This window comes from Dipodomys ordii, unplaced genomic scaffold, assembly GCF_000151885.1.
Source record: "Dipodomys ordii isolate 6190 unplaced genomic scaffold, Dord_2.0 Scaffold93, whole genome shotgun sequence".
NCBI classification, from domain to species: Eukaryota; Metazoa; Chordata; class Mammalia; order Rodentia; family Heteromyidae; genus Dipodomys; species Dipodomys ordii.
In genome coordinates this window covers 5,720,955-5,734,093 of record NW_012267309.1, presented here as the reverse complement: position 1 = coordinate 5,734,093, position 13,139 = coordinate 5,720,955, and the positions used below count along the sequence as shown (strand labels likewise).

Sequence of the window (13,139 nt, the reverse complement as noted above, 5' to 3'; positions counted from 1 at the left end):
TTTTGACACAGACAGAGGAAGCATGCTGTAAATGAATGTTTGATGTAGCTTGCTCATAATCCCCACAATTGAGTTATATATTCATTGGGTTACATGACATCGATCTAGTTCTGACTCTATATACAAGAGGCCACACTGTTGTGCCCATAAAAATTTATAAGAAAATAAATAGATTTGCTCAGAAATTGAAGTAATCTCACTGAAGAAAGAATGCTTTTTTAAAATATTATATTTGGAAGGTAGTGAATTATACTGATTGAGTGTATACTGTATGTAAAATATTGTAGGGATACCTGTTCATAGACTAGATGATTAGGAATATGTAAATTCAGGGAAAGTTTTGTAAGAATTTCGAAAGAAATGACTTACAATAAGGTGCAATGCATTATGAACTGAGTAATGATAACAATAGGAGCTATAAATTCAGAGAGTGGACCAGGATGTTAGATAGTAGTAGACTGGATGTTCTTATGTGAGCTCAAGGATCTAAGGCCTAAGTAGAGATTGTGTCAGTGAACGTGTGTGTGTGTGTGTGTGTGTGTGTGTGTGTGTGTGTGATATGGAGGTGATAATACATTTTAAGACATTTCTGCAAGCGCAAACAGTCCTGGAGGCAGTGGAGACTACTGATGTATAACTGAGTGACAGTGGACTTACCAATTTGACATAGTGAAAACTTGCAAATTACTGATAAATAGTGCAATGTGGTAAACCATAATGTTGTCAGTAGTTCAGCTGTCAAGATGAAGAGCTAGGGGTCTTTAAATCTTCAGTCCTAGAGAGAGAAAAAAAAGTAATTAAAATGGCAAAGCATTTCAGAGAAGGTTTTCTTTCATTCTGTATATAAATATTTACTGCATAAGCACAAGCATTCTTGCCTGGGGATCTTGTAAAAAAATGTACAGAGTAGCACTTCTCATGGAATTGAAAATAATGCAGTATTTCACAAACTTCTTTGACCATGACCAATAATAGGAAATACACTTATGTTGTAATGCAGTGCATACATATGTTTAACTGGAATAAAAATATTTTAAATTGTACTTCTACCATTAAATATATGATAAACTCATTTAAAATATTGTATGCAAGTCTATTCCTTTTTTTCTCATCTTGTTTAAGCACTAGTCCTAACTGATTAGATTTATGTAATGATGTACTAAATGGGTCACTACCTGCAGCTTAAAACCAATGATGACTTAGTAGAAAATTTGAAAATAAAAAGATAAAATATACAAAAGCAAGGAAAATAAGTTTACTAGTTCCTTCACGTAGTGATCAGAATACAATAAACTTTAAGACAACAGAAATGACAGCGTGACAAGTAGGATCAATTATTTTAATGGAAGAATTGACAAGACCTTACTCAGAACTTGAGGAAGTAAAAGAGGTCAATAACAGCTCATAAATTTTAATGATTCATTACCATTCATTAAAATATGTAAGTGAAGAAGGAAAGGGGAATGTATTCCTGAAATTACTGATACATTTTTGTTAAATTGAACTTGAGATAAGCATGGGCATACTCACAGAGAATTTTCCAGCACATATTTTACAACACATAAGTGACTGGAGCACAGAGGGGAAGGGTGGGTTGAAAATAAATTCAGCAAATAGACAGATATTATTACTCTAGCTTATGACTTCAGCTTTTCTCTGTAGGACTAGAGAGAAATGTAGCAGCCCAGGACTGTGACAGTGCCTGAGCAGTGCCAACATTCAACAGGCAGTAGTGGGAATGGAGGTGGGACAGGAGGAAACAGGAAGCTTGAAGAACTGTGATCATTTCGTTAGATATGCCACTTCACCGAGGATCCCGAAACCACCATACAAGGGAAGAAAATATAGCTCAGAGGCTTGTGACTCAAGCCTTTAATCCCAGCTACTCAGAGATCTGAGGATCATGGTTTCAAAGCCAGTCCCTGCAGTCTGTGAAATTCCTATATCCATTACCAAAAGAGCCAAAAATGGAGATGTGGCCCAAGTGTAGAGTGCTACTCTTGAGTACAGAGCTCAGAAACAGATCGCAGACCCTGAGTGAAAGCTTCAAGATTGGCACAAATAAAAAACGAAAGAAAGAAAAAGAAAAGATAGCCTAGAAGACAAAATGATCATGGCAAATAGAGAAGGTACATCTAGCTGAGACTACACTCTTACCCAGGACTGGACCAGTTTAAAATCATATTCCATAAGAAATCCAGTGGAGACCTGGGAAAAGTAAGGCAATGTGTGACTCACCCAATTTTATGAATGGCAAACTTAAAGAAGGTTCTAAGTGTGTAGAGTTCTTGCCACATAACATATTAATAGAACTGAGACCTTTGTCCTGTATATAAGTTTATCTGATTGGGGGAAGGGAAAGAGAATCACAAAAAGGAAGGGACAAAGGGTGAATCAGTGCTCCAGTGATACTCAGTAGACACTGTGCTGGAAATGAACTTTACAACTTAGCAAGAAGGATGTGTACGGGGTAGTGGAAAAAATGAAGGAAGGAATAACAACACTGGTCAAAAAGAAATGTACTCATTACCTTACTTCTATAACTGTAACTCGTCTGTAACTCACCTTTCTAATAATTTTTTATTGTGAAAATATCGTATAGAGGGGTTACAATTACATGGGCAAGATAATGAGTACATTTCTTATCAAGCATTGTTGCCTCCTCCTTTGCGTCTGACCCTTTCTTGTTTTACCTGCTAGAGTGTCTTGCCTTTGGAAAGTAATCTAATGACACATTGGAATGAGATTGCTACCCACTCTAATTGTGAAAAGGGCCACTATATTTCTCATAATTTGAAACACTGATCTCAGGTGGTTTATGTTGTTTCCATGTACTCTGTCATGTTAGTGAAACTATTAGAAGGTCTTAAAAATAAAATATTTTTCTCAAATAGTCCATTTATCTGACAGAACAGAAATATCTAATGGCTGTTTAAGATGGTACCTGAAATGCTTCACTTTCCACAATGATGATATTACTATTCCTTTGAGAAACACCTTGTCAAAAACTGTCACATTTGAGATTAGATTCGACAAATGAATTCTAAGGAACCTGTATATAACATTGTTAAGGAAAGTCACAGATATTTTCCACATCATCCAATGAGTTAATAGTCACTCATACTTCCTTTAGATTGAGAAGATACTGGCACTGAATATTTTCCAAAATATTTACAAACTCACTTTATAAACATAGCTATGCGAGCATAGGAAATAGTTCTTTTATTACTGTGTGTGTGTGTGTGTGTGTGTGTGTGTGTGTGAACTTTAAAGGATATAGCAGAAAAGTCAATAACTACAACTTTATCTAAAAGTCCATATAATCTAATCTGCTTTAGTTCAATGATCATCTGGATTTTTTTTTTTTGGTCTGTCGTGGGGCTTGAACTCTGGGCTTGGGTGCTGTACCTGAGCTCTTCAGCTCAAGGTGAGAGCTCTACCACTTGAGCCACAGCAGCACTTCAAGTTTTCTAGTGGTTTATTGGAGATAAGAGTCTCACGGACTTTCCTGTCTAGACTGGCTTTGAACTGTGATCTCAGATCTCATCCTTCTAAGTAGCTAGGATTACAGGCGTGAGAGACTGGCACCTGGCTGGTCAGCTGGTCTTACAGCCATCACAACTCTGGGCCTTTATTAACAGGAAACTAAGCAACCTGTTATATAATTTAAAATTGTATTTTTAAAATAGAGTTGATTAAATGCATGTCAGTGTCAGTAGATGTCTAGTCCTATTATATTCTTGGTTTTATTTCCTGTTCTCTAAATTGCAGAAGATTCTCTTTTAATATTTGACTTTTTACAAAAAAATCTAACATGTATAATTAATTAGTAATAAGTTCCAGGAGTCTTAGAAAAGTTTGCTAGCTCTCAGATATCTGTGTCCAACAGATCAACCATCCAGCTGTCGAACTACTTCCCTGGTGAGAGAACAGATTATAAGTGGATGCCCACTCGATCATCAGTCTAAGGGCTGGGCTGCTGTAGGTGTATATGAGTGGGTGTTGACACAAAATATCAACTAACTTTTATAATCTTCACTAGAGCCTGACACAGTTCTAAGAGTTTATCTGATAAAAATTTTACCTTTATTACCTCTCTCTATTCTAGTAATCCAACTTTCAGAACCACTTGCCTGAATTAGTTAGGGAGAAAGGTAGATTGAGATTCATGACAAATGGATTTAAATTCATTCAATCTGGCTCCAGATTGGTTTTCTAAATGCTAAAACTGCTCCTTAGAATGCCTGAAGACCCGAGTTTAATGTTAACCTAGAAACAGGTACCCATGGCATGAGCTCCAAGGCATGAAACTTCCAGTGCTTGGCATGGCTTCAGGGAATGTTCAAGCATGCACAGAATGAAGCTGGAAGGCTCTGTTTGTCCATTAGGGTGTTTTATGCCCTGTTTTGAATCCTTTTTATTCTATTGTGTCATTTCAGGACATGATCATTTCTGGGCTACAGCCTGAAACTTCATACTCTCTCACTGTCACAGCCTATACCACCAAAGGAGATGGTGCTCGAAGCAAGCCCAAACTGGTGTCCACCACTGGGGCAGGTAATATCTGCTTTGCGTATTAGAACTAACTTTCCAAGAGGTACAGGAAGATTCTGTCATTCTTTCATTATGATAAAATGGAAGGGAATAGATTGTGTATAGTTTTCATAGATTTTTTTTTAGTTCAAGATAAAAAGAGAACTTAGGAAAGAATTATTGCACATATAGACTGTGCGAATTGTTTATTTTGTTCAGCAGATATTTTTATACCTATGTATAAGGCACCATCCTTGCCTTCTAAAGAAGTCAAATTGTACCAAAGATAAAAAGATAAAGGAAAAAAACAGTATCAATAAGGCTAAATTGTATAAAATGGTCCTTTTCTGAAGAACAAAGCCTCTTCAGTGCTCTTTAAAGTGAAGTTGTTTAGCTACATTAGGAAAAGCCAGCGTGAAGGAAGATCTAGCATTGTAAACTGATAAATTAAGAGATAATTACCAAAGGATTTTCCTGCAATCTTTTCCTATAGCAATCTCCTATGGAACACTTATGCTATGATTTGATTTACTCCTGGTGAATTGCTTCTCATACCACTTTTTAGAAATACACCTCTATGTAAAGGCATAAAGCAATGAACAGCTGTGATGTTGAGTGCCCTCCTGGGTGCTATGCTCACTGCCAAATTTGTCTAAATGTCATAAGATTTGCCTCGCTCACATCCTGCCACCTGGAACTGCCACAAGCAGCCAGATTACAGATGGCAAAACTCTGTCAACATAGTCTTGCGGTGTTTTTTTTCCTTCCTTTCTTTCCTTTCCTCCTTATTTCCTCCTTCCCTTCCTTCCCTCCCTCCTCCTTCCCTCCTTCTCTCCTTCCTTCCTTCCTTCCTTTTTTCCTTCCTTCCTTCCTTCCTTTTCTTTCTTTCTTCTTTCCTTCTGTGTAAATTTCTGCTTTGAGCATTGGATCTAACTTTCCAAGAAGTACAATAGGAGTCTGTCATTTTTCTCTTATGGTAAAATAAAAGGGAATCCTTCTTTCCTTCATTCCTTCCTTCTCCCTTCCTTCCTTCCTTTTCCCTCTCTTCTTCCCTCCTTCCTTTCTTCCACTTTTCTTCCCACCATTCCTTCCTTCTTTACTCCTTGAGTAGCAGAAGGTAGTAGAACAGAGCTGATTCTGATTTCTAGAAAATGATCTGGACTCATGATCCAAGGCCAAATTGTACAAGCAGAGAGCATTTGGGCTCTTAAATCTAACTTTAAAAAAGTCAGTAATTTCTGTAGTTAGGGAAAAGTAGCTCATGATAATGAAATGTTTAATATTTTGATTACTAATGGTATTAACAGAATAAAAAATTACACTGACTTTACATGTACTTCTTTTAATAAGTTATAACAACATTATAAGATTTTCTTGATGTAATTTCCATTCAATAGATGAAGAGCTTTGTAAATATGTATGCATGGTAAAGTTAGAAAAGAAGTGCAAATTGGGTTCATAGTAATTCAAGGCAACGTTATTTTCTAGCTATTTTTTAACTTTTAAGCTGCATGACATTAATTTTTAGGCCATGGATTCGATAGAATTGCTCTAACAAAATTGGTATAACAGTTTTCTCATTTGTTCTGCAACTGACCTCAGAGCAGTTTGCTACCTCTGTAGGCATCATTTTCCTATTAAAGTGGAAATGATAATAAATAATTATAGCACTGTGTGAGGCTGAGGAATTTAAATCAAATGAGATACAACATGTAATGTTCTCTTTGTAGTATATGACACTAAGGCACATAACAATTAAACATTATAGTTTTAATCTGTACCTCCTTGGCTAATCTCCCCAAATGATTCATTTGTATGTGGTGGGCATGAACCTTTATGCACAATGGTTGAAATTTTTGGACCTTTTAAATTGCTATTTCAATGATCATAACTCTTTTCATCCATGATCAAATTCTAGTATCCCAGCCACCAATAATAAAGTGAGAGGAAGATGATATTTACACATTTGTATGTAGGCCAAGAATTGTTTTCTTTGGAAGATAATAGGATGGGAATATGAGTAGCGTGGGTTCTCATTTGGCAGTGACTGCAACATGTACATCCCTCCTGGTTGCTCTCACCACTCCATCCTTTGTGCTCCAGTTCCAGGAAAACCCCGGCTAGTAATTAACCACACTCAGATGAATACTGCTCTCATTCAGTGGCACCCCCCCGTGGACACCTTTGGACCCCTTCAGGGCTACCGTCTAAAGTTTGGCCGCAAAGATATGGAACCACTCACTACTCTGGAGTTCTCAGAAAAAGAAGATCACTTTACAGCTACAGACATCCACAAGGGAGCATCTTATGTCTTCAGGCTCTCCGCCAGAAATAAAGTGGGCTTTGGGGAGGAGATGGTGAAAGAAATCACTGTTCCCGAAGAAATACCAACTGGATTCCCTCAAAACCTCCACTCAGAAGGCACCACTTCAACCTCTGTCCAGTTATCTTGGCAGCCACCTGTCCTGGCAGAGCGAAATGGCATTATCACCAAGTATACTCTTCTATATAGGGATATCAACATCCCCCTTCACCCATTGGAGCAACTTCTTGTTCCAGCTGACACTTCTATGACACTCACTGGCTTAAAACCCGATACCACATATGATGTAAAAGTACGTGCTCACACGAGCAAAGGGCCCGGGCCATATAGTCCCAGTGTCCAGTTCAGGACACTGCCTGTGGATCAAGGTAGGATTTGTCTGCTTCTGGCCTTTCTCCCTTAAAGGAATGTCAGTCTTTGGAAATCAGTATTTTGAAGCTATAAATAACTGATCGGCCCATTCATATTAATAGGTTTCAGCAAAAACCAACAGGTAAAGTATGGAAAGCTTAATATATTTTGGACACCTTAGATTTCAGTTACTGAAGGTCAAGCAAGTCTGGCTGACAGCTCCCAATGTAAGGTAAGGAAAATACAATAGAGATGACTAAGTTTTAGGGAAAGGAGCTTTAGGGTAAAGAGCTTTATGAGAATGAGTGTTAAAATGATTGCTGTGAACAGGTAGGAAAGACACAATTTTTTTCCTTTCTTTCTCTCTCTCTTGCTCTCACTCTCACGCTCTCTTCCTCTCTTTCTGTCACTATCTCTGTCTCTCTCTTTCTCCGATGAAGTAGACAGCATCTAGAGCAAACCCCATGATACATGGTGGAAAAAGAGAGGTCCTATGTTCTTAGGAATAGTTTAAATACACTGTTTTTCCTTTTCCAGCAGTGTTTGCAAAAAATTTTCATGTCAAAGCAGTAATGAAGACTTCTGTGTTGCTGTCTTGGGAGATTCCAGAGAATTATAATTCTGCCATGCCTTTCAAAGTAAGTTGTCCTCTAATTCGTAAAATTTTAGTAGTAAAGGAAGAATGGGCAGTTCATGAGGGTGTTCGTTTCAAAGCATGCAATTATACACATCTGTATACAAGTACATGCATGAGGATGTGATTTAGTGATAGAGCACTTGGCTAGTGTATTTCAGGCCCTGTATTCCATTCCTAAGAACATACACAGATTTCCTTTGGAAATTTGTATGTGCTGATCTCATTTGTGTCTTTCATAAGAGATTGTGTTTGGTGCTTGGGCAGAATTACCTTAGTACTATCAAGAAGATAAGCCGGGTGAAATAGTTCACACTTAACATCCTACCTATTTGACATGTGGAGATTGGGAGGATCACTGTCCAAGATAGCTAAAAAAAAAAAGAGACCTCTTCATAAAATAAGTAAAGCAAAAAGGAATAGGGACATGGCCCCAGTCGTAGACTGCCAATCTAGCAAATGTCAGTCCCATGTTTTTCAATCCCCAATACTGTCAAAAAGAAAAAAAAATGGAGGCAGAATGATTATTTTTACTTTTTAAAAAATTATTATCTTTAAGTAGTTGCATAAAGGATTTGCCATTCAACAAAGCAGTTTACAAACACAGTGTATCTTGGTTCACATCACCCCTTTCATTATTCTTTCTCCCTACCCACCCTTTCCTTCACTCTTCTGAATTTTGTCAGATAGATAATGGATTCTTGACTGCATTTTCCTCTTCTCTTCTTCAATGATCTACCCCTTTCTTCTTGATGCTACCCCACCCCTTTCAAGTACGAACTGCCTGGCATTTTATTTTGCTGAACTTTAATTTTTTTAAGGAATTACCCTATTTGAGATCTCCCTGGAATCTACCATATTTCAGTTAAGACACTGGTATATACTGCATAACACCCAATGTTCTTACTTAAGAGTTTAGAAGTTAAATCTAGTGTCTACATTTAAAGGAATACGAGCATCCTTTAAATCTCTGGGCCTGACTTACTTCACTTAACAAGATTTTTTCCAAGTCTTTCCATTTCTTTACAAATTGTACTATATATTTTGAATTGATGGGTAAGATTCTATTGTGTTTATATGTGTACCACATTTTTTTGATCCACTCATCCATGGAGAGGCATCTGCTTGGCTGATTCTATATCTTGACTATGTTCAACTAAACATGGTTGTGCTTGTGGCTTTACTACAGTAAAGATTTGTAATCCTTAGTGGTGTTTTGAAGTAGGAGCTTAAAACTAGTGTTGGTATTACTTATAGAGCACCTATACTTTGAAACTGAACTTTTAACATTTGACTAGGATTTTGTTTCCACCAGAGAATGAAATTGACATGAGTTTTACTTATTTATAATGTAATATTTGAAGAGTTTTCAAATTTGTTTCTTGGTTTAAATCCTTGATACCTTCTAAACTCTGCTTATCATTGTAAACAAGGAATACATATTTGTGAAATCAGAAGTAGAAAGAGATTTTGGAAAGTGAAAATAAATTTAGAACAGTATTGAAATATTTAGGGGGAAAATGATGTGTATAATATGTTGAGATCTTAGAGCATTTCTGCACACATTCTATTAAGAAAACATTGAACTAGTAGCTCAAATATTGAGAAATATTACTGCACATTTCTTTGTGGCATATTTTGATAGACTTAGAAACATATCATAATAGTAAAACTGACAGGAAAATTGAAGCAATCTCTAGTATTATGAATACTTATGAGCTCAGGAATTGCCACAAATTACAATTGGCCTGGCATACATGTCCAAGAATTTAGTGAACCTTGATTTCTAAAAGCATAAGTTTTTTCTCTGTCTGATAAGCATACTTGCTGGGTTGTGTGCCTATAGATTCTTTATGACGATGGGAAAATGGTAGAAGAAGTTGATGGCCGAGCCACACAGAAGTTAATTGTCAACCTAAAGCCTGAGAAGTCCTATTCCTTTGTGCTAACAAATCGTGGGAACAGTGCTGGTGGTCTGCAGCACAGGGTAACCGCCAAGACTGCACCAGATGTTCTGCGCACCAAACCTGCCTTCATTGGAAAGACCAACTTGGATGGAATGATTACTGTGCAACTTCCTGAAGTTCCTGCAAATGAAAACATAAAGTAAGTTGATTGAAAGGTGAAGAATGAAGGACAGCACCTGTGGGTAAAAGAAGATAGTTACATCCCACTGTTATGGTGGTTAGAAAAGAATAGATTGCTGAGTGCAAAGTGAAGGATTTGTCTGTACAGACACACATTCTTGCTACCTAAGTGCTACTGCATGGCCTTCTGGTGTTGATTAGACACAGAATTTCATTAATTTAATATGAAGGGCTTTTATTAATAGCAAGAACACATACTTGTTACTCATGGGGAGATAGACAAATAGAGCACATTCCCTACTGCAAAGTTATTTATGGCATAGTATATGAAAGAGGCCTAGTTGATTCATATTTGGAAAATTAATATCATAGTTATGAGGAAGTATTATAAAGTACTGCAAGACTAAATGAAACTTTGCAAAATGACATAATCCAAAACAATATGAAATAGGTATACTTAGTGCATTATACAACCAATAGAATTTTAAAAGTATACTTGCTAAAATATAGTAAGAATGAGTACTGTAGCAGACTGAATAAAACCACATGTGGTTACTGCCTTCATTGAGCTTACCATGGTACTGGTGATATCAAGAAGTAGATAAATATAAGAGATGTCAATGGTAGAGTTATGATTTTTCTTAATAGTAGACAGTCCCGGATGGGATAAGGCCAAGAAAGTATTGACCATATCTTGAAGGACAAATAGGAAGCCTATATAAAAAAAGCGTAAGAAGATTATATACAAAGAAAACTGTCTATGTAAAAGTCTTTTAGTAAAAACAGTAAGTGGTGCCATTTGCTTGAAACCCTGTGTGCCTGGAAAAGATGAGAGGAAGATAGGGGTCAGACCAGAGTCACATTTTGCTCTAAGGCTCTCTAGACAGCAGAAATGTTAATTCAGGAAAGTGGCACAATATCATTTGTATAATACCAAAGTTTTATATCCTCTATTTTAGGAACTAACATAGAGTGAATAGTAAAAAAAAAGGTTGTTGGAAAAACAAAAATTTGTTGACTGTTGAGTCCTGATAAATAAGATCTTAAAGTAAGACAATGCTAGTAAACATAGCAGAAATACCCAGTAGATGTGGGCATGCACCTGTTATTTCAGCAATAACAGAAAACATAAAAGTAAGTAAATAAGGGCTGAGGCACATGCTCAGGTGGGAAACAAGTCCCTAGCCAAGAAAAAAGAACACAGTGAAAAATAGGACTGGAGGTGCAATTCATTAGTATGGTGCCAGGCTAACAAATGTAAGGTGCTGAATCAAAACAGCCAGTTACTACCAAAAATTGAAAAGAATCACCATGTCTTCTAAAACATAAAGGAGATGAAGGGGATAAATCAAGTATTACAAAGTAAACTCATACATTAAAAACATAAATGGAGAACAATTAAGGAACAAGTAATCAATCTAACTACTTTACACTGAGTCATAATCAATCCTTTCTGGACAAACTTTCAGCTGTTATTTATTTGTTTAAAAATGGTAGCTGATTTCAACATAGTAACAGAATTTCCAATAGATTATTACTAAAATAAACTGAGATCATGTTTTCAGTTTTTACAGCTTTTATTTCTCAGTCAGTGAACTGAAAATGAGAATGGATTAAATACCAGTAAAATTTTTATCCTAGCAAAACGTAGTATGCAAGTATTTTCCTATTTATCCCTTTGTTCTGTGCAGTTTTCTTGGTACTGACAGGTAAAACATATATATATATATATATATATATATATATATATATATATAAACAACACTTCAGAGAGAGAAAATTATATATATATATATATATATATAAACAACACTTCAGAGAGAGAAAATTATATATATATATGTTTTGCTCAATCTACTTTATTGAGGTATAATCGATAGATAAAAGCCACATGTGTTTAATGTATAGATCTCAACTTGTTGCATCCTAAGTATTTACCTATGAAACCATCATGGATACCAAAGGCATATCAGATATTTTTCCCCACCTATTCTGGGGCCAGGCTATGTTACAGGGATTTTACAGGGATTCAGTGAGAGAGTGCATCTTTATTACTACCCATGTAGACTGCAGTTCCTTGGGGAATTCGGTCAAGAGAAAAGACATGCAGCAACTGAGACCTGTGACACACAAGTTAAGACAGATAAGGAAAGCCTCATTATGTGTCATAGACTGGGCTCTCCTAATCCACTAGTGTCTCACATTAGGGATTCTGGAGAAGGTAGCAGCTGAGGTATAGAATTCTACATGCCTGGGTTGATGTTTTGATGAATTCCTACATTGTGTAATATTAAAATCAGGTTAAGCATATTAATCGCCTCAAAGATCTATCACTTTATTTATGGTGGAACAATTTAAATCATGTCTCTAACTTTCTTAAATAAATAGTATAATATTGTGAAGTTAAAAAAATGACAAGAAGTTTCTGGGCTCTAGGAGTGGGAAGAAGACAACACTTCAGAGAGAGAAAATGATAGAGTTAAAGGGGAGACTAATGCTTGTTCTTTGTATGTGGCTTGCTAACCTGTTCACACTTTTCAACTACTAGCCAATAAACCACACACACACATGCACACGCACACACATGTGTGCATGCACACACGCACTCAGGCACACCACTACTACTACCGTCATCACCACCACCACACACATATTGCAGATAGCATTTTTAGCACTCTTTCTGTGAGGAGAAAAATGACTGACATGAAGTCCTATATTATAATGGGAAACAGAAAATAGATGGCATGAATGCAATGGAGTAAATATTGCCAGGAACTGTAGAAACATAAAGTGAAGTTTGAGTCCTACCTGGGTGTGAGGGGAGGTATTGTAAAAGTGCTCATTTCTGATTTGAATCTTGAAGGGTGCAGAAGTTTGGGGAAAGATGAAATATTTAGGAAAGAACAAAGAAAGTAAATACATTATAAATCCAACCCATTAATATAAAAAAATTAAAAATCATGCCTTTTCTTGAAAGCAAAGCACTTGGAAGATGAAGGGAGTACAGGATATACAGTAACATGACTAGTTAATACAATGTTCATTACTTTCCTTAATTTATATAAATGCTGATCTATAAAGGGAAATGATTAAAACCTCTTTTGGTAAAGGGGCTTAGACCTTTCTGAAAACTGATCTACTGGCGGTAAACTGTAGTTTCCTATTCCAGTTCTAAATGAATTGATAAAATATTGGAGGATACATTCCACCT

At 36.4% G+C, this 13,139-nt stretch overlaps 1 protein-coding gene across 8 annotated transcripts in view; it reads left to right on the top strand.

The window, feature by feature from the left end:
- Ptprd (protein tyrosine phosphatase, receptor type, D) overlaps nucleotides 1–13,139 on the top strand; it is a 515,048-nt gene that overhangs the window by 340,751 nt on the left and 161,158 nt on the right. For 4 of the 8 annotated variants that reach the window (XR_001175444.1, XM_013026394.1, XM_013026397.1 and 1 more), the window contains exons 13-16: nucleotides 4,440–4,557; nucleotides 6,637–7,224; nucleotides 7,745–7,845; nucleotides 9,688–9,947. Coding sequence is in view for 7 of the 8 variants with exons in the window: in XM_013026394.1 (XP_012881848.1) it covers nucleotides 4,440–4,557; nucleotides 6,637–7,224; nucleotides 7,745–7,845; nucleotides 9,688–9,947 (1,067 nt within the window). In the remaining variant the exon portion in view is untranslated. The remainder of the gene's footprint in view (nucleotides 1–4,439; nucleotides 4,558–6,636; nucleotides 7,225–7,744; nucleotides 7,846–9,687; nucleotides 9,948–13,139) is intronic. The other 4 variants (XM_013026399.1, XM_013026396.1, XM_013026400.1 and 1 more) reach the window with 2 other exon arrangements.